General features: G+C 39.0%; 3 protein-coding genes across 5 annotated transcripts; 2 read left to right on the top strand and 1 right to left on the bottom strand.

Annotated features, from left to right (window-relative positions):
* Positions 1 to 1,476: 1,476 nt before the first annotated feature.
* On the top strand, positions 1,477 to 18,869 carry coro1cb (coronin, actin binding protein, 1Cb). 3 transcript variants are annotated; one of them, XM_081366143.1, is made up of 13 exons: positions 1,520 to 2,630; positions 2,739 to 3,131; positions 3,285 to 4,361; positions 11,516 to 11,715; positions 11,836 to 11,958; positions 12,069 to 12,198; positions 12,317 to 12,498; positions 12,572 to 12,691; positions 12,782 to 12,886; positions 13,266 to 13,411; positions 16,112 to 16,169; positions 16,412 to 16,654; positions 16,740 to 18,869. In XM_081366143.1, the coding sequence occupies exons 1-13, from the start codon at positions 1,544 to 1,546 to the stop codon at positions 16,857 to 16,859; spliced, it is 3,984 nt and encodes a 1,327-aa protein (XP_081222269.1). In that variant the 5' UTR covers positions 1,520 to 1,543; the 3' UTR covers positions 16,860 to 18,869. The 3 variants fall into 3 exon arrangements, with proteins under 3 accessions (XP_081222270.1, XP_081222269.1, XP_081222271.1); XM_081366144.1 differs by lacking the exon at positions 2,739 to 3,131 and having other exon boundaries at positions 1,477 to 2,630; XM_081366145.1 differs by lacking the exons at positions 1,520 to 2,630; positions 2,739 to 3,131; positions 3,285 to 4,361 and adding an exon at positions 6,170 to 6,333.
* A 1,340-nt stretch (positions 18,870 to 20,209) lies between these two features.
* Positions 20,210 to 24,093, top strand: tmem119b (transmembrane protein 119b). The gene is made up of 2 exons (XM_081366141.1): positions 20,210 to 20,508; positions 22,203 to 24,093. The coding sequence occupies exon 2, from the start codon at positions 22,218 to 22,220 to the stop codon at positions 23,100 to 23,102; it is 885 nt and encodes a 294-aa protein (XP_081222267.1). The 5' UTR covers positions 20,210 to 20,508; positions 22,203 to 22,217; the 3' UTR covers positions 23,103 to 24,093.
* Positions 24,094 to 24,519: 426 nt separating this feature from the next.
* iscub (iron-sulfur cluster assembly enzyme b) lies at positions 24,520 to 27,418 on the bottom strand. Its single transcript, XM_081366142.1, has 5 exons — positions 26,805 to 27,418; positions 26,153 to 26,266; positions 25,695 to 25,805; positions 25,452 to 25,530; positions 24,520 to 25,291 (listed from the first exon to the last, which is right to left on the bottom strand). The coding sequence occupies exons 1-5, from the start codon at positions 26,898 to 26,900 to the stop codon at positions 25,197 to 25,199; spliced, it is 495 nt and encodes a 164-aa protein (XP_081222268.1). The 5' UTR covers positions 26,901 to 27,418; the 3' UTR covers positions 24,520 to 25,196.
* Between the last annotated feature and the right edge of the window lie 74 nt (positions 27,419 to 27,492).

Below are 27,492 nucleotides of genomic sequence, written 5' to 3'. Positions count from 1 at the left end.
GTCTTACATATTAAAAACATCACATAGACATAAATAATATTAAAACCTTGATTTTCACCACAGGGGGACTTTAAACACTTGTGGAAACAACAGGAGCTTAAGAAGTAGCAAACTCATTTTATCACAAACAATAGCGGACAGAGAACTAACTCGAACTGAGGGCTTAAATACACAGAGCAAACAAAAGAGCTAATGAGATCATTAATGAGACAACAACAGGTGAAGGGGATTATAAATCTCTGTTATTTCTAAACCCCAGTTTATTATAAATAAACTGGGAAACTAGGTCAAACAGAGAAAACAGAACCAAAACACAGTGAAACATAGCCAAAACAGAACATACAGTAGCTAACTGAATATAACCGTAACAAGTTATATCCAACCACAACTAATAAATTATTTTTTCTCTAGCATTTTCTCTTTTATTGTATGTTAAATTGCGTGTGTTGGCATTATTTGAGCATTAAACGTTGTGCTCAACCTGTAAATTCATTCACATACTGTTTTGGGTAGGGCAATGAAGCTAAACGGAGAGAGTCTGGTTTTATGGATGGCCCTTCCCAGCTGCTTGGGCTATTGCAAGCTGAGGCCATCAACCTCAAAATAACCTGCGCAGTGCCTGAGCAATGACACATCCATAATATAAGTTTGCCATTCTTTCAGCAACGCAGCCAGTTAAGCGTTTACCTCTACAGCTGACATTCTCAGACATGAGTCAACACAGAGCACTGGACCCTTAAAATATCCCATCATGCTGAGAGACAAAAATGAGATGACATTTCCTGATAATGTAGAGCCATATTTATTCATGTTTATATAGACAAATCCGCATACATAAGCTGTGTTGTGTACCACAAAATATGCTAATGGCGAATCTACTTATTTATGCTGTAACATGACATCATTTTTTAAGTAAAACATTGTGCTTTCTTAAGGTCTGAGGGCAGAGGACAAAGGACCTGCTTAAGCCTTATCATATGCTTATATTTGGAAGGCTATTTTAGACTATTCTTCCTATGAGACACATTGTGACCCTATAGTAAGCTGAGCATTATGGGTTACTTCTTACACTCAAACCACTCAGGCTGGGCAACAGAAGTTTCAGAAGGTCAATTTGAGAAAGTTAATATATATATATATATATATATATATATATAGTGTGTGTGTGTGTGTACATTTACTTGTAATTAATTTTAATTGTAATACATTCAAATAAATAAACTAAACTCACAACTTAGATGGAAACAGGAGTTTTGTTGTCAAGCGCCATGGGATATGTTTGGAGTCCATGGGTTTTCCCCTTTCATGTCTAATGTGACCTTCGCACCTGGTAACTGATCTACTCTGCCAGTTGCCATTTTGGTTATGTGACTCAGTGGCTACATTGAGAGTCATTTAATTTTAGGCATTGCAACATTCCTGAAAGGAGTGATGTGAGAGGAACAAGAGAGAGCTTGAGATGGGAGGGGGCTCATTATAGATAAAGATATATACGGTCTGTTCATGAACTCATGGGTGGTGATATGTGTTCTTCACAGGGGTGATGGGACAGAAACCGGTCAAGGAGCTAGGAAAAGAAGACGTCCTGACCAGTGCTGTTAGTGACTATGAGATCCTAAACCACAGTGAGGAGGAAGCACATTCCAACAACCCAGAAGAAACAGACCAGAATTTTGTTGACTTGGACACCTCCATACTAGAGCCCTGTCCTCAGGAACCAACAAGACCTGATGACAACAACACTGAGCCCTCTTTCAACCAGGGAGGAAAAAAGATCAGTCAGAGTTATGACACGGATGTTTCACAGAATGCCAGGAAACCAAATCCTCAGCTGAGCCTGGCAGGAGGTCCATGTACCTCAGAATTCAAAACAGTCACAAGCGACGCAACCGCCACAGATATATCTACTGCTGTGGACCAGCAACATCCTGACAAAACAGAAGGAATGACTAACAAAACTCACCTCAAGGATACTCCAAACATGTTAGAAGGTTCTTGTCAGGGGGACTCAACAGATGATGCCATGAACGTTGAGAAGAATGAGACACAAACGCTGGCGGACAGACACAATGCGATGTTAGACACAGAGGCAATGACAAAGATGAGTGGTAATGTTGAAATAAAGAGGAAATTCTCTTTGGAATCAGAAAATGCTAATTTACTTGAAAGACAGCCATTCCAGGAGATTAGAGTTTCAAAGGGTAAAGATAAAGAGGAAGTTCAGACCCTAAGTAGTGCTAAAATTAAAAAAAGTTGTGAAAAAGTTTGCAAAGAAAGTGCTGGAACTGTTGAAAACAAAGAAAGTCCTTATCCGGACCGATCTGAGTATTTGGACAAAGCTGATTCTTTATGTCCGGAGACTGTGACTACAAGTCCACCAATCCGCCAATCGCATTCAAGTCGCCCATGGCTCCGGAGTGCAAATAAGCAGGATAATTTACAGGAGGAAAAAAATATCAGTCTAGATATGTCAACATGTACTTTAAAAGAAATACCTCATGATGCCTCACAGACACATTTTGCAGCAACACCCAAAGAAAACTTCAGAAAAGACAAAAGAAACCCAACTTTCCATACACCATTTTGGGGAAAAGAAGAGACTGTAGATCCTGCATGGGGTGAAAATGAAGGTAAGGACAACATCTTGCATACTCCCTTCAATGAACTTTGTTTATTAAAGTCTAAAATGACAAAATTCAGCTCTAACTCTGAGATTGTTACTGAACCCACAAATGCAGACACAGTTCTAGTTCCGTTAAGGATTGAAGAGGACTCTGAACAAAAGTCATTAAGCGCATTCCATTCAGATTTGAGCCAAAGCAATACTTTGTTTCACACTGAGAAGAAAAATGATGACAAAGGGGCATTCACTGTCATGGAAAAGCACTCAGCAGTCATGTCATCTGAGAGTTTAACTGAATCCAGTGCTAAAAAAGTCCTTGTTAGCAATGCGCCTCACCCAGCCAAAAAGGGAGTGTGGGGAGCAGATGCACTATGTGTGAAAAGAGACAGTAAATCTGATTATCAAAAAGCTGTTCAGTCGAAATCCATAAAAAACAAGAAAGATTGTGATGGTCATCATAATGGAAGGCACAATACTTCACCATTATTTGAATTATCAGGAGAAAAAGGTAAAATTCAAGAAGTACATCTGAGCAAAAGAGTCTGTGATCCAAAGATCTACAGGCTGGATGGTTCAGAAACAGAGGTCAAATAGAATATTTCCAGCTGTTAATGTTTAGATACAATTTTTGTTGACCATTTAAACTCTTTTTCTCACTCAGATTTTGATGGCGGTGACGCCGCAAGAGTCACACAGATGGCTTCTTTGAAACGGGAAAAAGAGCCTCTCTATTTCACGGCTGTGATCACACCACCACTTCAGATTCATACATTTCCTGATCAGGAGGCAAGGAAGTCATCTGACATCTCTCATATGTATGTTCCTCACACTGAAATACAGAGCATGATCCCTGACGTCTTACCCACAGACGCTCAGACAGAAAAAAAGGCCAAAATCAAAGGACCACCACCACCTGTTCCAAAGAAACCAAAGAATCCCTTTAAAAAAGCTGTTGGCCGCAAGGAATCTGCTTCTCATTCAATAGACGAGCCGAGCAAATATTTGGACCTGCTGCTGAAAAATATCAAAATGGGCAGAAGGCAGGAGGCACTGCAGTCCGCTGAGGATTTTAATGCACATGCATCATGTCTTGATATGTTGCCTTATTATATCGAGTCCCCATCCTACATGTGCATGTCCATAGAGCCTGAGGCTGCTGATATTCCAAGATATTATTTGGCCCCACATGATGAAATTGTTGCACCTGACTGCGATAACTTGATAGAAACTGTCGATGATAGAGAACTAAACAAAATGGATATGTCTCAGCTGAGACCTTTATTGAAAAAAAGAGCAAAAATAAAGGGCCCACCACCACCTGTGCCAAAGAAGCCTCAAAATCCATTTGCTAAAACAGACACAGAAAAGATACAAGCAAGCAAAGACTCAGTTTTGGAAAATGTGGAACATCCTTTGAAATATGGTAGACGTGACTCTGAAAGCTACATGATGGACATTGAGGATGAAGATGAGTCTAAACCCACTGCAGTCCCAACCAGATATCCTTACGCCGCCTGTAGAATTCCAAGCAGTAATTCTTCTGCTTCAGAAGAAAACGAAGTGTCCAGATACAGACCTGTCTCTGAACTCATCAGAGACAGCAACAAAATCCAGGAGAAAGTGATACATCACAGCAGGACAAACATAATGGAAGCCAGGCCAGATGTGGCTATGAAGACAGCCTTTCATGTACAAACATCTCCACATAAAATGGAAAGAAGATCCTCACCAAAGAAAGGTAAGACAGGTTTTCAAGCTGACTGCATTTCCAGTTTTTATACAGCTAACAGGGTTATAAAGAGTCTTAATCAAATTTCAGTGAGTATCAGTAAGACATATGCACAGTTATCCAAAATGTCTGTCAGGTGAAAATGCTTTATTATAGCATGTATTATTATATAGAAACACAACAGTAGATGAACATACAAATATCACCATTTATCACATGTACTGTAGCATCACAGTTACACTAATTGTATGATCTAACATAAGACTAACAATCCATTAAATGCACTTCTACAAGAGGGTGAGACCATAACCATGATTCTTTGCAACGACATAACCAGCCAATAAGAAAACTATACACAGTTACACTGACGTTGTTTAGAATTTTCTTTTCAGGTTTTAAATTAATATTATTAATATGTTTTATCATAATTATGAATGGCTCTTTGAACAGCTGGTGACCATCCATCTTCCTCTTGATCACATTCCAAAGGTTTCAATGGGGTTCAGGTCTGGAGATTGGGCTGGCCATGTATCTTGTATCTAGTGGTCCTCCATCCACACCTTGATTGGCCTGGCTGTGTGTATTGGAGCATTGTCCTGTAAGAAAAAACAATCCTTCAAGTTGGGGACATTGTCAGAGCAGAAGGAAGCATGTTTTCTTCCAGGATAACCTTGTACGTGGCTTGAGTCACACGTCCTTCACAAAAACAGATCTGCCTGATTCTGATCTTCAGTTTTCAGCTGGTCCTCTAATGGTTGGGCCGAGAATTGGAGAGCCCAGGACAGGCCTACAACCCACAGTCTCTCACACCCACTGTGTAATTTGGTGGAGGACTGGTGATGATCTGGTGGTTCTTCAGTAAGGCTAGAATTGGGGAGATACGTCTTTCCGAAGGATGCATAACTCCAGCCACGTAAAAGATTATCCTTAAAGAAAAATAGCTTTGTTCTGCTCTGACAATGTTCTACAATGCTCCAATCCACACAGCCAGGCCAGTCAAGGTGTGGAATGGATGAAGGACCACCAGATCAAGACCATGTCATGGCCAGCCCAATCTCCAGACCTGAACCCCATTGAAAACTTTGGGATGTGATCAAGAGGAAGATGGATGGTCATGCCAAGACACATGAAAGCTGTGATTGGAAATCAGGGTTATTCCACCAATCCATAAAAATGAATATAAACTTATTCGAGGTCTGAAAACATGGCATCTTTTGTGTTATTTTGACCAGTTGTCATTTTCTGCAAATAAATGCTCTAAATGACAATATTTATATGTGAAATTTTTAAAAAATGTTGTCAGTAGTTTGTAGAATAATCAGAAATGTTCATTTTATTCAAACAGATAGGTGTATAATAAATCTAGAGAAACTGCTAATTTTGCAGTGGTCTCTTAATCTTAAACTATAGGATATATTTGGTCTTTGATATCACAAATTTTGAAAAGCTCTACACCACACTGAAACAGAAAAATAAGATTCCATATTAGATTTTAGGGCACACTGCACTTTGTAACATAATCCAACATGAGCATGACTTCATCCTTTTTCACTCTTAACATAATTACCACTCCTGTAACATTATTAGCTCCGTTTAAGGTGAAGCACAACGTGTTTAAATACACAAGATGGAAAAGCTTGGAATCAATGTAGTGTTTGCAAAGGAGAGATGCTCAAATGTTTTTCCACGCATAAGATAACTTACCATTTAAACCGCAGTGACCTGTCGGCCAGTACGGTACAGGGTGTACACCTCTCATTCACACACATAGAATTGATGTCCATGTAGGAGGACATGAGGAGGAGGGGAGGGGAGAGGAGAACAAGGGCGTTTTCTCCCGTTCATTCAGAATAAAGGAGAGGAGGGAAGCTATTGTGGCTAGCCGCAATTCACTGAGACAGTCACCAGCACAAACTGAATCTGTGAGAAATTAAATTAATGCTTTGAATTTGACGCTCTGAGAGACCTAGTACTGATAAAGGTAAGCGTTTTGCGTTTGGTCATATTAATGCAAGGCAGGTCAGTGTTGCACTAGCCTCTACTGGAATGCTAGCTCGATTTTAGCAAGCATCACTGATTTAAAACAAGCTCTGGAAACAGCTCCTACCTAACCGAAAAAAAAACTTGCGCTCGTGCATGTGCATTTTGCTGAATTTAGCGTCATTTTCTGACATTTGAGACTACATCCAGCATTTGATGATCATGCATATGGCGAGATAAGCAGAAATAGTGAGATATTAATTGAAAGTTGACCATCATGACCTGTGCCGGGTTGATAGCACGCCTCCACTCCAAAGCGGCACGTCGCATTTCGCCAGCGCATGCAAAATAAAACATGCTCGGCTCAAAACAAGCTGCATTACTGATGCTTTTCCGGCTTTTTTCATTCATTTGTTCGGTTAGCGATTAGCTCTCATTTTCTCACACCAGCAGAAGCCTGCCCATCTATCGATTATGTCATGTTTTTTTTTTTTTCATTCTCATTCTTGCACTATAGGCGAATATTTTCTTTCTCTCATCCATACATATGTTTTATCTCTCACTCTTTATCTTAATTTATGTTTTAGTAGACATTTAATGTGAGGGTTGTTTTCGCCGGTATGCTCGTCAGCAGCATCATCATCACCATCATCAATAACGCAGCTCGGCCATTAGAAAGCAAACACACTCACACCGCCATACATCTGACCTATTTCCAAAAACACATCCATGGCTTTATTGTGATGACCGCATTTTATTCTCCCAAACACAGCTGTTTGAAATCGTCTTAATTTATTTACATTGTTATTAATGGTAGTTGCTATTATTTAGGAAGGCACCGTCACCAGTCAGGCTCATCTCAGCAAGTGCTTCAGATAATGCACATAATGCATTAATAAAAACGACTCATATAACCAGTGATTGTTAATGTTTATTATGAATATCAATTATTAGGCCTATATCTTGTACCCTTTATAACACTGGTCAGGAATAAGCACTCTGTGTCTCAAAATCTGCATAACTAGACTGACATTTTAGGAATCACTGATGTGTGCATAAGTTTTTAGCATCTTTGGTGTGTGTAGCATCATAAGAAATGTCTGTTTTGGCAGCTCATTGGGATTTTATCAGGTTTCACTAGATTATGTTGAGTTGCATCTTTTATCCTGGATGATAAATAAACTATTTTATTTACAAATTTATATCTGTTAAAGAAATAATTTAACACTATAAAACAATTTTGTCAAGTAAGCTAAAATATGTGCTTCATCTGATTACATGTAAATTAAATGAAGGAAAAATGTTTTGTTTGAGAAGAAATAGATCATTATGTAACAACTCATCATATCCAATCAAATTAAATTAAGTCCAACTTAATTAAATATAGGATATACACACACACACACACACACACACACACACACACACACACACACACACACACACACACACACACACACACACACACACACACACACACACACACACAGTGGGGAGAACAAGTATTTGATACACTGCCGATTTTGCAGGTTTTCCCACTTACAAAGCATGTAGAAGTCTGTAATTTTTATCATAGGTACTCTTCAACTGTGAGTAACGGAATCTAAGACAAAAATCCAGAAAATCACATTGTATGATTTTTAAGTAATTAATTAGCATTTTATTGCATGACATAAGTATTTGATACTTCAGAAAAGCAGAACTTAATATTTGGTACAGAAACCTTTGTTTGCAATTACAGAGAATATGTTTCCTGTAGTTCTTGACCAGGTTTGCACACACTGCAGCAGGGATTTTGGCCCACTCCTCCATATAGACCTTCTCCAGATCCTTCAGGTTTCGGGGCTGTCGCTGGGCAATACGGACTTTCAGCTCGCACCAAAGATTTTCTATTGGGTTCAGGTCGGGAGATAGCCTGGAAATCCAGACCTAAATCTAAAAGATTAATGGTCTGGCGTCAACTAATGAAAATCGCCCAGCTCGAGGGACGGCACCAAGCATGCATTTGAAAATCTCACTGCACGCAATTGGATAACATTACGACCAATCACAACAATAAACCCCATATTACGCTTAGCTACCAGCGGAGCTAACTGGTAGATTATACTCTTACCGTATCCGGTCGGCAAAACAGCAAAAACGTCCTTCTTGCAAAGGAACGATTCGAGCGGCGTCTTCTGTTCCTGTTTTAGATAAAAAGCCAAGTATAACTCGTTCATTGTAGCGGCGAAAGCCGTTTCAAACATCTGGTATTCATCCATAGCCATCTTGCAATGTTTACTAATGACTTTGACGTCACAGCGCTGTCGTCATCTGTTTAGCTCGCCTCTGGCCCGCCTATATCTGATAACCCGATGTGATTGGTGCAGCTCAGATCGAGAGGCATATTTAATAAGCATCATTACTCGACACCAGAGTAACTCGCTGAGCAAATTCAACTTGTGCTCTCGCGAGAACTCTGGATTACCAGGGTAGTCTGGAGACTGGTTAGGCCACTCCAGGACCTTGAGATTAGAGGTCTTCACAGTGAACCCGAGACCCGGGACCCGGGACCCGTACGGGTTCGGGTCTATATTTTAAATGATCAGCCGGGTCCGGGTCGGGTCCAAATCTATTACTTCGGGTCCTGGGTCTGTTTAACATTGTGTGTAATACCCGTGCGATCGGAGTCATCAGATCAGACTTGGAGAAAACCCGGCCGTGAATAGACACTGCTTGTGTTTTTTTGTAACATGCAACTTGTAAAATTAGGACACTCAAAATAAATTGCGTTAAAAATCATATTTTAGGTTGATCCAGCTAGCGCACATGTGCAGTCTCAAGCGCGTGTCATGTTTCTATGGCAACCAGTTACCAGAGCTTCAGTGAGGGACTGCCTAACCGCTCTTTAGATTTTACAATATAAATTAACCGTCTTGTTTAATCTTAAAGTTTTAGTGGTCAGATTCAGACTCGATGCAGAGCAGAGGCACGGAGATGATAGCAAATAAATAACGTCAGTGGCCATGGCACTGAACGAGCAATCGTTATTATAGTTCAAAAGGGCAAACAGTCAAATTTATTATGCGAGTTAACCCGAGTCAGAAGAATGTAAGTTACATGTGCAAAGTTGCATTTGTCATCCGTCACTGTGACATCAAGTGGACTTTTGAAGCTTAAATAATGAGTGGATTAAGCTTGGACTTGGAATAACGAGAGGAATAACATGGATAACTTTCTTGTCAGAGGATTGTAATGCATGATAACAGCCAGTCAGGTAACGTTACAAGGAAGGGAGAGGAGACTACTACGGCTCTTTAAATTAGGTAAGACAAAAAGTTGTATTTTTCACAACAGGTTTATTGACTTGTAATAGCAGTTTAAGGTGGACTATGTGACAATCGGGTCCAGTCGGGTCTGTGTCTTCCCGGCGGTTTCGGGTCCAGCTTTCAAATAATAGACGGGTCCAGGTCGGGTCCAGTTAGGCATTTCTCGGATCTGCACGGGTCCGGGTCCAGCTTTTGAAATAATAGACGGGTCCGGGTCGGTTCGTTGTAGCACATTACGGGTCTCTTCCGGGTTCGGGCACGAATTTTTGGACCCGTGAAGACCTCTACTTGAGATGCTTCTTACTGAGCCACTCCTTAGTTGCCCTGGCTGTGTGTTTCGGGTCGTTGTCATGCTGGAAGACCCAGCCACGACCCATCTTCAATGCTCTTACTGAGGGAAGGAGGTTGTTGGCCAAGATCTCGCAATACATGGCCCCATCCATCCTCAATATGGTGCAGTCGTCCTGTCCCCTTTGCAGAAAAGCATCCCCAAAGAATGATGTTTCCACCTCCATGCTTCACGGTTGGGATGGTGTTCTTGGGGTTGTACTCATCCTTCTTCTTCCTCCAAACACGGCGAGTGGAGTTTAGACTAAAAAGCTCTATTTTTGTCTCATCAGACCACATGACCTTCTCCCATTCCTCCTTTGGATCATCCAGATGGTCATTGGCAAACTTCAGACGGGCCTGTACATGCGTTGGTTTGAGCAGGGGGACCTTGCGTGCGCTGCAGGATTTTAATCCATGACGGCGTAGTGTGTTACTAATGGTTTTCTTTGAGACTGTGGTCCCAGCTCTCTTCAGGTCATTGACCAGGTCCTGTCGTTTAGTTCTGGGTTGATCCCTCAACTTTCTCATGATCATTGATGCCCCACAAGGTGAGATCTTGCATGGTGCCCCAGACCGAGGGAGATTGACCGTCATCCCATTTTCTAATAATTACGCCAACAGTTGTTGCCTTCTCACCAAGCTGCTTGCCTATTGTCCTGTAGCCCATCCCAGCCTTGTGCAGGTCTACAATTTTATCCTTGATGTCCTTACACAGCTCTCTGGTCTTGGCCATTGTGGAGAGGTTGGAGTCTGTTTGATTGAGTGTGTGGACAGGTGTGTTTTATACAGGTAATGAGTTCAAACAGGTGCAGTTAATACAGGTAATGAGTGGAGAACAGGAGGGCTTCTTAAAGAAAAACTAACAGGTCTGTGAGAGCCGGAATTCTTACTGGTTGGTAGGTGATCAAATACTTATTTCATGCAATAAAATGCAAATTAATTATTTAAAAATCATACAATGTGATTTTCTGTTTTTTTTTTGTTTTAGATTCCATCTCTCACAGTTGAAGTGTACCTATGATAAAAATTACAGACCTCTACATGCTTTGTAACTAGGAAAACATGCTATATATATATATATATATATATATATATATATATATATATATATATATATATATATATATATATATATATATATATATATATATTCAAGAATTTAAACAAACTGTCATCAGAGCATGGCATTCTCATAACAAGTTTCTACACAGAGGCTCAATGAAATTCACACACACACAACTGCATTTTCTTCTTGCCTATTATGGAGAATTGCTTATACAGAGTGAAATGGAAAACCGTTTCCCAGTGCTCTCTAGCTGACTGCTCATCTTACTCAAATATGATACACTGTCAGTATTAAGTTTGAAAACAACATTGAACATTTATCTGTCATTATGACTTTGTTATACTGCAAAATATAAACTGTCAGGTTTGTCAGGTAATAGTAACGATAATAAATATTGAATTACTACAAGTATTATTTTAAATCAAAAAAATCATTATGACAAGTAAGAACAAAACATTTCTCTTGTCTTATATTTTCAGAAATGATCAGACGAGTGGTACGACAGAGTAAATTCCGTCATGTGTTTGGTCAGGCGGTGAAGAATGACCAGTGCTATGATGACATTAGGGTTTCGCGGGTTACCTGGGACAGTGCCTTCTGTGCAGTAAACCCCAAATTTGTTGCTATTATTGTGGAGGCTAGTGGGGGTGGAGCTTTCCTTGTTCTACCTCTGCAAAAGGTAAGCCATAACTGCATATGAATTAAATGTCCACTCATCATTTTTCCAATCTTAGTTGTTCAGAATTATGCAAGATGAGACATAAATGAATGCTCTCTGCCCCTGCTTCGTGTTTTGAAGACGGGTCGTATTGACAAGGCCTACCCCACTGTTTGTGGTCACACGGGCCCTGTGCTGGACATCGACTGGTGCCCGAACAATGATCACGTCATTGCCAGCGGCTCTGAAGATTGTACAGTAATGGTATGCCCAGCTCCTTCGCTACATCCTCTCATAGAAACTATGCTCAGATCCAAAAAGTGTTAAAAAAGAGTAATTATTATTATTCAAATATTCCCATTTTTGTTACATAGGTGTGGCAAATCCCTGAGAACGGCCTCACCTCAGCTCTTTCTGAGCCAGCCGTGGTGTTGGAGGGTCACTCCAAAAGGGTGGGCATTGTGACGTGGCATCCAACAGCTCGTAATGTTCTGCTAAGTGCGGGTAAGATATTTTAAAAGCAAGCGCGCTACATAAAAACCTTTGCATTAATCATCTTGAGGATCAAAAACCTGTGACTGATAAAAAAAACAAAACATTCTTGTCTTCTCTCCTCCGTCAGGATGCGATAATCTCATCATCGTTTGGAACGTGGGCACTGGAGAAGCTCTGATCAACCTGGAGGACATGCATCCTGACGTGATCTTCAGCGTCTGCTGGAGTCGCAACGGCAGCCTCATTTGCACTGCATGCAAGGATAAGAAAGTGCGCGTTATCGATCCACGCAAGGGGAAGATCACTGCGGTAAGTAAAAACATCTCAAAAGGACTCTTTTTTTTCACAGTTCTGAGTGTCTCACTATCATTGATGATCACAGGAGAAGGATAAGGCCCATGAGGGGGCCCGGCCCATGAGGGCCATCTTTCTGGCTGATGGAAACATCTTCACCACCGGCTTCAGTCGTATGAGTGAGCGGCAACTGGCCTTATGGAATCCAGTAAGCCAAACAAATGGATTTTCTCTCTGTTTTTGAAAAAGCTAGATTTGTTTATGCACTATAATGAAATATTTTTATATGATCTTTAAGAAAAACATGGAAGAGCCGATATCAGTGCACGAAATGGACACCAGCAATGGAGTGTTGCTTCCCTTCTATGACCCTGACACTAATGTGGTCTACTTGTGTGGAAAGGTGAGCAAGTTTTTATGTGACCCAAGAAGCGCAAGTTCAGCCATATTGTATTAACTCTCCAACATATTGATTGAAATGAATTATACACATATTAGCACAGTTTTTCCTCAACCTATTTGACACCAAGGCCCTTCTTTGTCCGAGACAATAGTCACAGTCCCTCCTATTTGAGCTAATATGTACCTCTGACAATTCTGTTATATGTAATACCATTATGTCAGTTTAATGTTAGATATCTTTATGTAAAATCAATACTGGGATGTCATACTAATTTTATTATTGTGTGTGTATATAAAATAAATATATTTAATAAGAAAAAAATTGTGAAAAGGACATTGTGGAGAAATTTGCAAAACTGTAAGCTTGTTTTCTGGTCCAGGGTGACAGCAGTATCCGTTACTTCGAGATCACAGACGAGGCACCGTATGTGCACTACCTCAACACGTTTTCCAGCAAGGAGCCCCAGAGAGGCATGGGATACATGCCTAAAAGAGGCCTAGACGTCAACAAGTGCGAGATAGCCAGGTATGCGATGTTTGCACTGGACAGGTATTTCTTTTAAGTGTTTAAAAAAAAAAAAAAAGCAGGCTGAATTGTTTGAGGTGCTGATGGCCACATCAGAACCTGGATAATGTAGAGAAACTAAACTGACTTGAAGCCTTCAGCATTGTTGTGATTATGGTTCTCAGTGGTGTGACTTGACTGATGCTTTACTCCTGCTGCTAGTTAGATTTTTTCTTCTCCAGTAGGGGGAGGCATTGGCATGTCATTAACTATAAAATCTAATGGGATGGCAGTGTGGCACTGATCATGCTGTGGCTCATAAAGGTCATTGAAATGTTATTTGACAACTAATTATCACTGTATGGATCATTAGTTTTAGTATCTACTCCTTTATCAAGATATATGTTCTGTGTTTATTATTATTATTTTACTTAAAGGTGCAATGCGCAACATTTCATGTTAAAAATACCCGTTTTTCTAACCCATACATGCTTAAACAATTGCCTGATGGGCTGAATGAGCCCTTCTCTGATCACTGCGATTGCCTCTATAATCCTGTACAGTAAAATAAATGAGAGGGATTCGGGACGGAATTTGAGACTGGGCGTGACGTCATGCGCGTTCACGCTCACCTGGCTATGTCTGGCAGGTTTGTGTATTCGCGGGCATTCTCCGTATCAGCGAAGACAACTCGAGTGACAAAACTTTAGTCAACTTTCGACAAAAGTAGAAGATGGATTCAAAGAGACCGTGTGGTCCATGAGCGTGCACACCTCTGGTTGCGGTTTCGCTTGTCGCCAGAGTGGGGCATAGTTCTGCAAAAACTCAGAGACTTGCGCATTGCACCTAATTATTACCTTTATATATATATATATATATATATATATATATATATATATATATATATATATATATATATATATACTGTATCATGGATGTTTGTACTCTGAACAAAATGATAACCGCAACACTTCTGTTTTTGCCCCCATTTTTCATGAGCTGAACTCAAAGATCTAAGACTTTTTCTATGTACACAAAAGGCCTATTTCTCTCAAATATTGTTCACAAATCTGTTAGTGAGCACTTCTCCTTTGCCGAGATAATCCATCCACCTCACAGGTGTGGCATATCAAGATGCTGATTAGACAGTATGATTATTGCACAGGTGTGCCTTAGGCTGGCCACAATAAAAGGCCACTCTAAAATGTGCAGTTTTACTTCTTTGGGGACATTTTTTTTTTGTTGATTGTGGCCTGTGGAATGTTGGTCCACTCCTCTTCAATGGCTGTGCGAAGTTGATGGATATTGGCAAGACCTGGAACACGCTGTCGTATACACCGATCCAGAGCATCCCAAACATGCTCAATGGGTGACATGTCCGGTGAGTATGCTGGCCATGCAAGAACTGGGATGTTTTCAGCTTCCAGGAATTGTGTACAGATCCTTGCAACATGGGGCCATGCATTATCATGCTGGAACATGAGTTGATGGTCGTGGATGAATGGCACAACAATGGGCCTCAGGATCTCATCACGGGATCTCTGTGCATTCAAAATGCCATCAATAAAATGCACCTGGGTTCGTTGTCCATAACATACCCCTGCCCATACCATAATCCCACCACTCGATTCACAACGTTGACATCAGCAAACCGCTCACCCACACGACGCCGTACACGTTGTCTGCCATCTACCCTGTACAGTGAAAACCGGGATTCATCCATAAAGAAAACACCTCTCCAAAGTGCCGGACGCCATCGAATGAGAGCATTTGCCCACTGAAGTCGGTTACGACGACGAACTGCAGTCAGGTCGAGACCCCGATGAGGACGACGAGCATGCAGATGAGCTTCCCTGAGAGGGTTTCTGACAGTTTGTGCAGACATTCTTTGGTTATGCAAACCGATTGTTGCAGCAGCTGTCCGGGTGGCTGGTCTCAGACGATCTTGGAGGTGAAGATGCTGGATGTGGAGGTCCTGGGCTGGTGTGGTTACACGTTGTCTGCGGTTGTGAGGCCAGTTGGATGTACTGCTAAATTCTCTGAAACTCCTTTAGAGGCGGCTTATGGTAGAGAAATTAACATTCAGTTCGGGCAACAGCTCTGGTGGACATTCCTGCAGTCAGCATGAATGAATGTGTTTGGGATGCTCTGGATCGGCGTATACGACAGTGTGTTCCAGGTCCTGCCAATATCCAGCAACTTCGCACAGCCATTGAAGAGGAGTGGACCAACATCCCACAGGCCACAAACAACAACCTTTTTTTTTCAATACAGTAAAACTGCACATTTTAGACTAGAGTGTTCAGCTCATGAAAAATGGGGGCAAAAACAAAAGTGTTAGATTTATCATTTTGTTCAGTGTGTATATATATATGTGTGTGTGTGTGTGTGTGTATATTTTTTTTTATATGTAATTTATTCCTGTGATGGCAAAGCTGAATTTTCAGCATCATTACTCCAGTCTTCAGTCACAATATCCTTTAGAAATCATTATAATATGCTAATTTGCTTCTCAATAAACATTTCTTATTATCAATGTTGAAAACAGTCAATATTTTTGTGGAAAAAATTTTCTCAGTATTTTTTGATTACAAGAAAGTTCAAAAGAACAACATTTATTTGAAAAAGAAATTTTTGTAACATAAATGAAGCAAAAAAGCTGTGCTGTTAGCGCCAATAATAACACAATGGCACCAATAACATCTCTGTTGTTTCTCACAGGTTTTATAAACTTCATGAGAGAAAGTGTGAGCCAATTATCATGACCGTCCCTAGAAAGGTACTTTTTACTGTATTATGTTTGCTGTTTATGTAATTATTCCCTATGATTTTGTTATTCCTCAGTATGGCAAAGCTTAGTAAAAAGTGTGATTTAATGGTCATTCATTGATGAAGAAAAGGGGAGGCACATGATTTCAGTTAACATTAGGGCAGCAAATGTTTTCAGAGAAAACAAACAGCTTGAATTCATGATTCCAAAATACTCATTACGGTATTTCCTGTCTCTTCTGTTCTTGGCAGTCAGACCTCTTCCAGGACGACCTCTATCCGGACACAGCAGGTCCAGACCCGGCACTAGAGGCTGAGGAGTGGTTTGAAGGCAAGAATGGCGAACCAATCCTGATCTCACTCAAACACGGTTATGTCCCGGGCAAGAACCGTGACCTCAAAGTAGTCAAGAAAAATCTGCTGGATAACAAGGCAACCAAGAAGGTGGAGGAGCCAGCAACTCCTCAGAAACCTGCCTCTCCTCAGCTAACCAGAGTAAGGATGATGCTTCATTGGCTTGTTTGTATTTCCCCCTTAATAAGTGGTGCTAAAACACTGTTTCTTTTATTCTGCCCCGCAGAAGAATGAAGTAAAGTTAGAGGAGCTGTTGCGAGAAGTCAAGTCCCTTAGAGATCTGGTCACGCTGCAGGACAGGAGAATCGCCAAACTGGAAGAGCAGGTGGCTAAAGTGGCAATCTAAGACACTGGTGGTGGTCTGAGCCATAGCATCAGTATGGAGAGAAAGAGAGAGATTCAGGTGGGCAGGGGAGGTCAGTCACTGCCAAAATTTCTCAATTTGACTCGATCATTCCGCTTGGTGTTTCTCACATGGACAACTTCAAGCAACATTCCAAGATGGACTTTTACTTTTTGCCAAGTCTCCCCCAAGCATTCGCATAACAGAAGCAAAATTGTGGCAAAGATGTTTTACATTTTGTTACAAATGTTCTTACTTTTTTAGTTATTGTAACATTGTTTCCATGAGTATTCTGATATTTACCAGTATGTTACAGAGTGTCGTTGTATATACAAATCAGTATTTCTCTTTCCTTTTTTGTTGTGCTGCCAAATTTGAGGTGATGGTCACCTCTCCTTTTATTTCTACTTTTATATGTTTTTCCCAGTTGTAGATAGTGGCTTATTGAAAAACATGAATTTACATGTCATACTATTCAAAGTGGGACATAAGCAGAAAAGGCAGTAATGTGTGATTGTAAAGGCCATTGGTACTTCAGAAACTAATCATTGTTGATGATAAGGATATGATTTAAGGCTGGCCCACATGGAAAGATTTTTTAAAATCGTATCAGATTTTTCAAAATGTGAGAGACCACAAACATGACGATAAAAAAACTATTATAGATTTAACAGTTTTTTTCCAACAGATTCCATTCACAAAAACATGGAAAAAAAACGAAAAACTGACTGTGAACACGGGAAATCTCGCAAAATCTTTTGCAGTCAAACATGACTTTAGAGTAAACAAACATGGTGGACAAGTCGTTTTACCCATAAAACGTGCTTTGAACCAATCGGATTGCTTGGGTCCTTAGGTGGGACTCATCTCTATGGTGGGACTCATCTCTTCACCACACCGGCAGCTCGCTTTCTGATTTTGTATTGTTTCGTTCCATGTGACAATCTACAGTGTGTGTGGGTGTTTGTCTTCGGGATTCCCCCCACACAACAGGATTTCTGATCGTAAATATTGGATACATGTTGGATATTTACGATTTGAGACCAGTGCGGACCCGAGCAGATTCAATCACCCTTAACGCACCTGAGTCACACCACAGGAAAATCTGATAAGATAATCTGTTGAACCATCAAGATAATCAGGACTTTACCTAGGATTGTCGGAAGGGGAGAATTGGGCCCAAAATCGGCCTGTGTGTAGTGTGTGGGTGCTTCTAGTGAAATCTAAGAAATGCTCATAACCAACAACATTTAGGATTTTAAAATCGGTCCATATCTTTACCCTTGTGATGATCATGATCACTGAAGTATTAAGCACATTGTAATCTCCTCCATTGCCTGGCTTTGAGATCATCATAATTGATTATAAAGCATCCAACAACAGGGTTTTTCAAAATATAACACAATCAGTTACAGTATATCCAGAAGCAATAACGTAACGTTGCAGAATGAATGTGAACTTAAACCTAAACTTGTTCAAAATGCATTAATCATGCATAGGCATCATAAATCAAAAACCTACCGCTGTAACTCTATAGTAATTATGAAATTACTGTTGCACCTCAGGAAATCAACCACTTTGAAGTCAGAAACATTGGATGCTTAACACTTGCCATTTGCATGACTTTTTTGTCCAAAGAAATAGCATCAACTTATTTTGAATAGGAAATGGCTATTATTTTTTTTTGCTCTCATTATCTATGTTTGCCCTCACTTTTGAATTATTCTCAAGTTTCAGAATATTGGGCTGACACATGCTCTGATACATGAACTTGGCTTTACGAGGCAGTGGCTACCTGCGAGCTCTTCGGATGTATATGTACTGTAAATGTATTGGTGCCTCTATGTGTGTTTCTGGTTTTAGACAGACCTCTTCAGTTGACCACTGCTGGAGGACATCATCCATGAATCTGAGCACTTATCTGTGTCCTAAACAGTCTTGTGCATGCATTCCAAACTTCACCTAAAATAAAAAAGGTTGACTCTACAATAAATCCTTTCATTAATAACTCTTCATGAAGTTTGTGGTCATTTTCTTGGTGTTTGTAGGACTGTTTACAATGATGTTAAACAAAAATCCTGGGTCACACTTTATTTTACAGTGTCCTTGTTACACGTTACATACTGTAGTAATAACTATAAATTATGCATAATTACATGCAACTAACCCTAAACCAAATTCCAATCCTAACCCTGTAGTAAGTACATGTAGTTAATTATTATTACACTGTACTTAAATGCATAATTACTCTGTAACACGGACACCAAAATAAAGTGTAACCAAATGTTATGTTTATGAAATGTTCTCATCTTGAAAACTTGATTCTTATCTATTGTAACATTCATCGATCAGATGTTTCATAATATTTCTAATGATGAAAATAGTGAAAATGACCTCAAAGGACTTCATTATTATTGTTGTAATATTGTTTCAATGTTCTTGTTGTTTTTAGGCTAATAGTTTTGTATTGACTTTTTTTATTAGTAGAAGATTTTAGATAATATACGCACAGGTAAAATTAATTAGATCAATATTTCATCCCCACATTTGTATTTTTTTTAATCATTATTGCAAAATAAACCTCTTTGGGGTAATTCAAGACCCCTACATTATCCCAAGATTCCTAGTAAAGAACATTATCTCTCACTTATTGTTACTGCATGTGAAGACTATTTTCTAAGTCTGTTCTCAGCAAAGTTTATTATTATGAAATAAAGAAAGAATTACATGAAAAAGACATACTACATCCTTCATCCTCAACTCTCTCAAGATTAGCTTAGGTGCTCTTAAAGCAGATGTTTTCTTGATCTTGTATGTCTTGACAAGTCATTAGATGCCTGAAAGGGCTGCCATATTGAAAACTAATTCTAAGAGGATTATAAGATAGGATATATGTTCCTGCAGACAAATATTCCTCTAATTGTTTTTTTGTTTTTTGTTTTTTTTTAATACTGTACCCTTTAGCCTTTCCATCATTTTCAGCTCATTATATTGCTATTCTTTGGTTTTAGGGCAAACTGCAGACCTATATATTTCTGCTCTCAACACCCTGTCCATTGTTCCAGCATTGGCTCACGGCACGTGTGCCCTCTACCCCCTGAATCACGTGAGCACAGGAAACATAAACCTCTTCCTCAGGGATCTGATAGCTTCTGTTTGAAGACCAAACACAAACCCAAAGGATTTTACAAGAGACCATCAATTTCTGTATTTCACCCTCAAACAGATTTAATGATTAGAAGAATGGGTTTAATCAGGGTTTTTAGATTCAAGATACTGGATGGATGAAAATAAAAATTTGGAGAATATTCTTTAGTCTCCCCAGTTTGTTGAAACAGACTGTTACATCTGGTGGCTTGAAGTGCAGTGCACAGGCAGGAGGAAAAAAACTCGGCTCTCCCCCAACCAGCCTTTAACGAGAACAGTGTGTCTGGAACTGGCCCAGTCAGTCTTTCTGGGACAGAGTAGAAGCAGAAGAAAAAGGAGGAGGAGGGGAGAACAAGAGTTTCTTCCCCCCTCACCAATCCAACTGTTCTTCATCGTGCAGTCTGTAACAACAGACATTCAGCTTGAGAGGAGGAAACAGCAGAAGCGTTCTTCTCCATGTTAGATCTTCTCCAGTCGGCATGTTTTAAAACTTCAGCTCTTGAAAGTAAGTATGAATTCAGATTTCAACATTACTTTAGTTTTCTGTTTGACTGTTTTCTATTTTAGTAATGCCGTCCCTGTCCATGTAACGGTAGACAGATGACTTGCCTTACAGGAATGCACAGCTTTAAAAGGTCCATGTCCAGATGTGGCTAACCAAGTTTAAAACTGTTCTCTAACTGTTTAAAAGATTCTGTGACATAGAATAGTTTCTGAATGTACTCTTGCTGTTGACTTTGGCAAGTTGACCCTAAAAGACAGAGATTTACATAAAAGGAAGTTCATGTGACGAGGACAGAACTTTCATACATTTGGAACTGCTTTGAAGCTAGCATTAAAGCACTGACATAGACTAATACTAATGCTTTGTGTGTGTGTGTGTGTGTGTGTGTGTGTGTGTGTGTGTGTGTGTGTGTGTGTGTTGGAAAATGAGGCACCACATGAGCTTGATACTATTTCCATTGTGCAACAAATGCCCAGTGATGATTATGGTCGTCAGCTTGAGCACAGATGGCACAGAGCAGAGAGACCTCTGATGAAAGATCTTTGCTTAAAGAAACAAATCGGCATCATTTATTTTGTTGGTTCACCAGCTGTTTTGTGAAACTATATTAGTTATACACTATACTTAAATCACTGTAAAAAGTGATCAGTTGACTTAACTTAAAAAACTTAACTTAAAAAAGTGAGGAAACCCCTTGCCTTAAAATTATTAAGTAAAATAAACCATGCGTAATTGAAAAAATTAAGTTATGTTCACATAACTTATTTTTTTCAATTACGCATGCAGTTTATTAACTTAATTTTAAGGCAAAAATTTTCCTCCTTTTTTAAGTAAGTCAACTGATCACTTTTTACAGTGTATAGATATAATTAAATGTTAAGTTGTAGAATTGAACATTCTTTATCATAATCAATATACATAATTATGAACAAACACAAATTAACAATTAACTATAGTACATTTTTATAAATGAACATTTAACTAGATTGATAAATCCTTTTAAATTCTTGTTTATTGATAGTTCATGATCTGTGCATTAACTACTATTAATAAACGTTATCGTAAAGTGTTACCAGCGGACATGGCAGTGATGTTCGGCCTGAAGAGAGCAAACTGAGAACATTCAGAAATAACGTTTTCATAACTTAATGGGAAAATGAGCAAAATGTTCCTAAAACATATTTTTGTTTGCTGTGATGTTATCAACTTAGACTCACTAACTTAATCTTTAACAACAAATAGTTCAAATCAAAAACTATTTGTTGTTAAAGATTAAGTTAGTGAGTCTAAGTTGATAACATCACAGCAAACAAAAATATGTTTTAGGAACATTTTGCTCATTTTCCCATTAAGTTATGAAAACGTTATTTCTGAATGTTCTCAGTCTGAATGTTCAACTCTTTTTTTTTTTAAATATATGAAAGACATTTTCTCTTGGTTATACAAATGTCAGTGAAAATGTGAAGGGAAAATTAGATGTTATTATTTTGCAAATGTTAGGGAAACTTTAAATATTACTTTGAAATATTCATAACTCAAGAGCCTTGTCAACAAATGTTAGCCAAAGTTCTGAAAAGATTCTCGGTTAGCTGGGATGTTTTTTTTTTTTGTTGTTGTTGTTGTTGTTGTTGTTGTTTTTAAAGTGGTTTAAAAATGTAAAATGGAGTAATTCAAATGCTTTTTATCCACCTCAGGTATTCAGTCACAGGATGGACCACTCAGCTCTCCGATGCCTCATAGGCCTATCCGTCACTCTGCTAACCAGGCACACCGTGAATGGCACTCCAGTAATTTTAAATGACTCTATGGAGGGCAGTGGGCAGTGGGAATCTGAGAGCACAGACCTGATCCCCACACCTAGCATTTCCTCCTTACTCAATGAATCGGTAAAGACCACCTCCATCTATGAAGAAAAACATACCAAATCATTCTTGAATCAGATGGTGGACTTCTTACAAGAGAACCACCTTCCCATAATTGTCATTACCACTTTACTTTTTCTCATCCTCACCATCCTCTGCTCGGCTGCCATCTTGAGTCGCCGACGTAAAGTCAGCACCTACTACCCTTGCGCTTTCCCCTCCAAGATGTACGTGGACGAGCGAGACAAGACTGGAGGAGTGCGCATCTTCAACGAAGTCCCGGAGAAAGCCAACACCATACCCACTGAGGAGCCGGTGAATTCAGCCAGGCAGCTCCAGGAGGACATCATGCTGGCTACCAAGAACCTCCGAACTCCAGCCAAGACTCCATGGAAAGAGAAGAATGAAACGGCAGAAGATCAAAAATCTGCCGACGACGAGGAATGTCCTCAGTGCGACAAGAGTCAAGAGAATGGCTGTGGCCTGCTAGAGGACAAGACCACAAATCAGTCAGCCATTGAGGATTCAGTGGAAAAGAGCAGCCCCAGCAGGTCCCAGGACAGCGTCCCTGCTTGTGACATGGAAAAGACTGACCCCTCGGACTCTGGGCCCCCTGAAGAGAGCAAACATCTATCTGGGCCAGAGAATTCAGAGATACAAGAGAACACAAACAAACAGGAAGTTGCTACTTCAGACTCACCATTTATCAGTGAAGAGAAAACAGCATTTTAGTGTGGACCTTTTTAAAGCCTTAAAGGAAACACTTAAGACATAAATACTGACCAAAGTGTATTTCTTGGACACATTGTAAAACTAAAGAATGTAGTATGAAGTTTTACTGATATTATCGGAAGCACTTTATTTCACAGTCCTGTTCCCATGTACATACTACGTACTTATAGTAATTGCAATAACTGGGTAATAACTAGGTACTAACCCTGAACCTACCCCTAAACCCAACCTTAACCCATGTAGTTAGCTTATATAACCCAATACTTTTTTAGGTAAGTACACGTAGGCGCACGTACTGTAAAATAAAGTGCAACCAAATTATCCGATTTTTTTTTCAGGAAAATGTATGGCTTTAACATTGTGACTGTTTACTTTGATGTACCAAATATAAATGTACTCTGCTTAAAATTAGTATTTTAATTTACTTAAATGTAAATGATATGAACGGATGCCTTTTGGGCAAGACTTTAACATAAAAATGGGATTTTAAAGTTAGTTGACGTTAATCTCTTTTCGTTTGACGTGTTGATGACTATTCTTGCTTTCTTTACTCTTTTTTTATTAGCGATGACATTTATAAAGACTGGAAGGGTGATGGCTTATATGTGAAGAATGCTATTTCGTCATTTAATGTTGTCTCTTTTCTAATCTCTCACAACTTTGCAATGTGCTGCAAATACACACACACACCCAAAAAAGCAAGCACATTTACTACTCCAATTAAGGAGAGAGGAGAGAGCCTCAGTATAGAAAAGCTTTGCTGTGAGCCAGGTTATTGTTTACACATTCTGGCTCTAAATATTTCCTTTCAAGGTCGAGAGGTATTCAGCCACAGCTGCTGAATGCCACAAAGTCCCATGCCACCTTTCTAAGAGTTTAGGCTGAAGATCAGTTAGTCTCAACATGTTCTTTATGAAGAACACAATATCCTCAATAAACATCTTTATGGAACTTGACCACTTGATTCACACTTCTTAATTATTTAATGTTCAAAAAAAAAAAAAAAAAAAAAAAAAAAAAACACAATATCTAGATTTTCTTGAACGAAGTAAAAAAATTCCAGCTAATGCCATTACTTCACTCACCACAACCATTGTTTTTTAGATCTACACCTTACAGTTCATGAAACAAATATGATATTGCATTTTACTCCAGTTGAAAATACATTTATAGTATTACATATTACGTTTTAATGCATGAGACAAAGAGTACTACTGAGAAGTCTGTTCTTATTTTAGACCTGAGCATTGGTGGCAAAACAGCGCCATCTATGGTGTTTTTTCCCCCCACCCAAATCTTCTGGAACTCTTATGAATATTTCTGTTTTTTAAGCCAGAATAGATGACAGATTCAAGTGGAAAAACCATATAATAGCTATGCCGAAACCAAGTGTAGAGCAAAATCAGTTCATCACTAATTGTAAATGAGCTTCATATTTATTGATCCCATGGGTATATGCAGCATTAAATCCAATTCCAACATGCCTGATGTTTACAGATGCTTTCTTTATTTAACAAATTAATGTTTGAAAGGCCATTGAATAAAAGACCAGCAGGATAAGTCACCATCACAATCACATTTTCGTTCCTTCAAACTAAAAGAGAACAAGATTTGTGCGCATTCAGCTAACAAGTGAAACCACTATTACTCGTTTCATTACATCGACATATCTAAACAAATATGGCTTGGACATAATAACAGTCTATAGGTCAGTGCTTTTACATTGTGCGTTTAAAAGACTAGCTATAGTGCAAGAGTTGGAGAGCTTTGGTCTATATATGGAGGATTCAGAGCAGTGGTTCTCAACTGGTATTGTTTCAAGACAGAGTTTACATTGGGTATCAAATGGTGACACTGAGGTTTATTAAAATTACCATAATCTGTGTAGACCAAACAAAATGTCAAATCAATTTCATTGCATAATGGAAGAAAAGAAATGTATTATTCTCTTCCACGTCAATATTTAACTGTGGAACACATTTTAACACTGACATTTGGTTTTATTTTCCTGCTGCCCGCAATTCAGTCAGAACAGACCTGAAACCCCATTTGAACCAGCTGAGAACCACTGATTTAGAGGATCAAGTGCACCTCCTAGTTGCGGGACATGGCGGTCTTCTCACCCTGTTCACCTTCCTGTTTGAGACGATAGTCTGCCAAAGCTGCTTTAATGGCATCCTCTGCCAGCACTGCAAAGCACAAAGAACCAGGTCAGTAACAGAACAGAAACATCTTGAACATACCATTAAGATTTGTATTATAAATATAAATGTTAACTGTTAATGTCAACCTGGGCACCAAATACAATGCTAGAAAATATTGTACAAGCAGATGAATCAGAAATCTTACTTGAGCAGTGCAGTTTGACTGGTGGAAGGCGAAGCTCCTTAGCAATCTGAGTGTTTTTTATCTCAAGGGCCTCATCAACCTGTACAAATGAAGATCATTTTTAGGTTTGATACCACCATTTAGGACAAAAATGTTCAGTTACAATCAATCAAGCTTTGTTACCATACAGGTTGGAAAAAAGGATAAACATTTAAGCCAAAGCATTTAGAACTGTAACTAGCAAATGCGACTATTTTTGCTTACAGATTTGCCTTTCACCCACTCAGTTGCCAAGGAACTGGAAGCAATAGCAGAACCACAGCCAAAGGTTTTGAACTTGGCATCCACAATCTTCCCAGCCTCATTCACCTCAATCTAGGTGAGAGAAAAACAGTACACTGAGTTTCCATCATTTCACAGTTTACATAGATAATTGGTTATTTGTTGAATATGTGAGTTTTATTGTATAACAGTTTTAAATTTTGGATTGTTTTAGAAATAATTCTTTAATGCAGATTCATCCTGTTTAAATCCTCAATCCAATCCGAGGCTTCAGCCATGTAATGGAGAATTAAGATCCTGCGAGATTCACCAAGTTAAATAATGATAAATGACAGTCAATAACCCTACAGTAGTAAACATACCCAGTCACTGGGGAGAAAAAAAAATATTATTTAGGATGAACAAAGCAGCCATTCACAAGTTAAGCAAGAGAGGATTACCTGCAGTTTCATCACATCTCCACATGCAGGGGCGCCAACCAACCCAGTGCCCACATTTTTGGCATTTTTATCCAAAGATCCTACATTTCTTGGGTTCTCATAGTGGTCCACAACCTTTAAAATAAAAATACATTTTAGGGGAGGGGGCAATTGAGTTATTTGGTTAAAAAAAAGTCAGTATCATCATGTGTCAGTGTGTTATACAAGACAAATAAATAAACGACCATACTGATCTCCAATGTGGCCCCCAATTTTTTTAACTAGTTAGTTTTGTACCCAGTTTGCCATCAAATTAAAAAGTTGTCATTTGTAAAATAAAAAAAGTCTTAGTGATGATCTCAAAAGATGTTGTGTTACATAGAAGTCCTGGGCTCATTCAAAGAAACAAGTAAATCCTTTAAGTACTATTCACATTATCATACAAATGTGATATGAAACAAGGACTGACTTAAAGCATTAAAACGAAACCATGCGAAACATTATGTCTTATTTTAGTGTTAGTACAGTGTCAAGTACTTTCATTACCATCAAGGGATGTCACATCCTCACAGACAGGAAGCCACTTGAACTATGTTACAACCTTTTTACAGTCTATGGTTACAACAAAGCAGAAAACTTTAGTAGTCGATTGACATGAGTCATGCTAGCTTACCTTTATGTGATACCCAGATTGCATCATCAAATGTGGAACTGAAAGCGTTTTGAGAAATAGCGGAGAGGCGCATTTCTTAACCAGCAGAGCCGCCATGATATCTATAATGACGCACTTGAGAATTCAAAATAGCGGATTTATACGCAGTTCAATCTCGTACTTTTCAACCATCGCGAGATATGAGTAAAGTGGAGCCTGAATTTTATGCACACATTAGTTTTAAACATTTATTATTTATATGCCTTTACATACCTTTATTATTATTATTGCATACCATTTATTGTTCTTATTCAACTTGAACAGTTTATACGTTTTTAATATAAATATGTAGGCATTAAAGTTAAAAAGTTTACTCCCATACAGTGAACAGAGATGACAAAGACCATATGAGAATTTTAATAAATCGAAACTGATAAACTCAAAAATTGTTTTTTTGTAGCGCCATAGTGTATTTTTTTTTTTTACTTTTATGCGAATGCCTTTGTTGAAACTTTGCAGCTTCCGTGGTGCATTTATTGTGTATATTAAATAATAGTATACATATTTATTTAATATTTATTAATAATAGTAGGACTTGTCGTAGTAGTAGTGTGCTATTGGTCTCTCTCTGCACCAAATGACTTCAGTGCAACGCTTGTGACTGACAGCGCTGCCAGCCAATAATTGAAAAGGGAGGCGGCGAGGATTT

This window comes from Scardinius erythrophthalmus (assembly GCF_964197995.2).
Source record: "Scardinius erythrophthalmus genome assembly, chromosome: 5".
Classification (NCBI taxonomy): domain Eukaryota; kingdom Metazoa; phylum Chordata; class Actinopteri; order Cypriniformes; family Leuciscidae; genus Scardinius; species Scardinius erythrophthalmus.
This window is presented reverse-complemented; position numbering and strand designations above follow the sequence as displayed.

Coding starts and splice junctions, on each gene's coding strand:
- iscub (XM_081366142.1), bottom strand. CDS start 26,900: ATGGCGGCTCTGCTGGTTAAGAAATGCGCCTCTCCGCTATTTCTCAAA. Junction 25,806..26,152: donor GAGATGTGATGAAACTGCAG/GTAATCCTCTCT, acceptor TCTCTCACCTAG/ATTGAGGTGAATGAGGCTGG. Junction 25,531..25,694: donor AGTGGGTGAAAGGCAAATCT/GTAAGCAAAAAT, acceptor TCATTTGTACAG/GTTGATGAGGCCCTTGAGAT.
- tmem119b (XM_081366141.1), top strand. CDS start 22,218: ATGGACCACTCAGCTCTCCGATGCCTCATAGGCCTATCCGTCACTCTG.
- coro1cb (XM_081366143.1), top strand. CDS start 1,544: ATGGGACAGAAACCGGTCAAGGAGCTAGGAAAAGAAGACGTCCTGACC. Junction 11,959..12,068: donor CTGAAGATTGTACAGTAATG/GTATGCCCAGCT, acceptor TTTGTTACATAG/GTGTGGCAAATCCCTGAGAA. Junction 12,499..12,571: donor GCAAGGGGAAGATCACTGCG/GTAAGTAAAAAC, acceptor TGATGATCACAG/GAGAAGGATAAGGCCCATGA.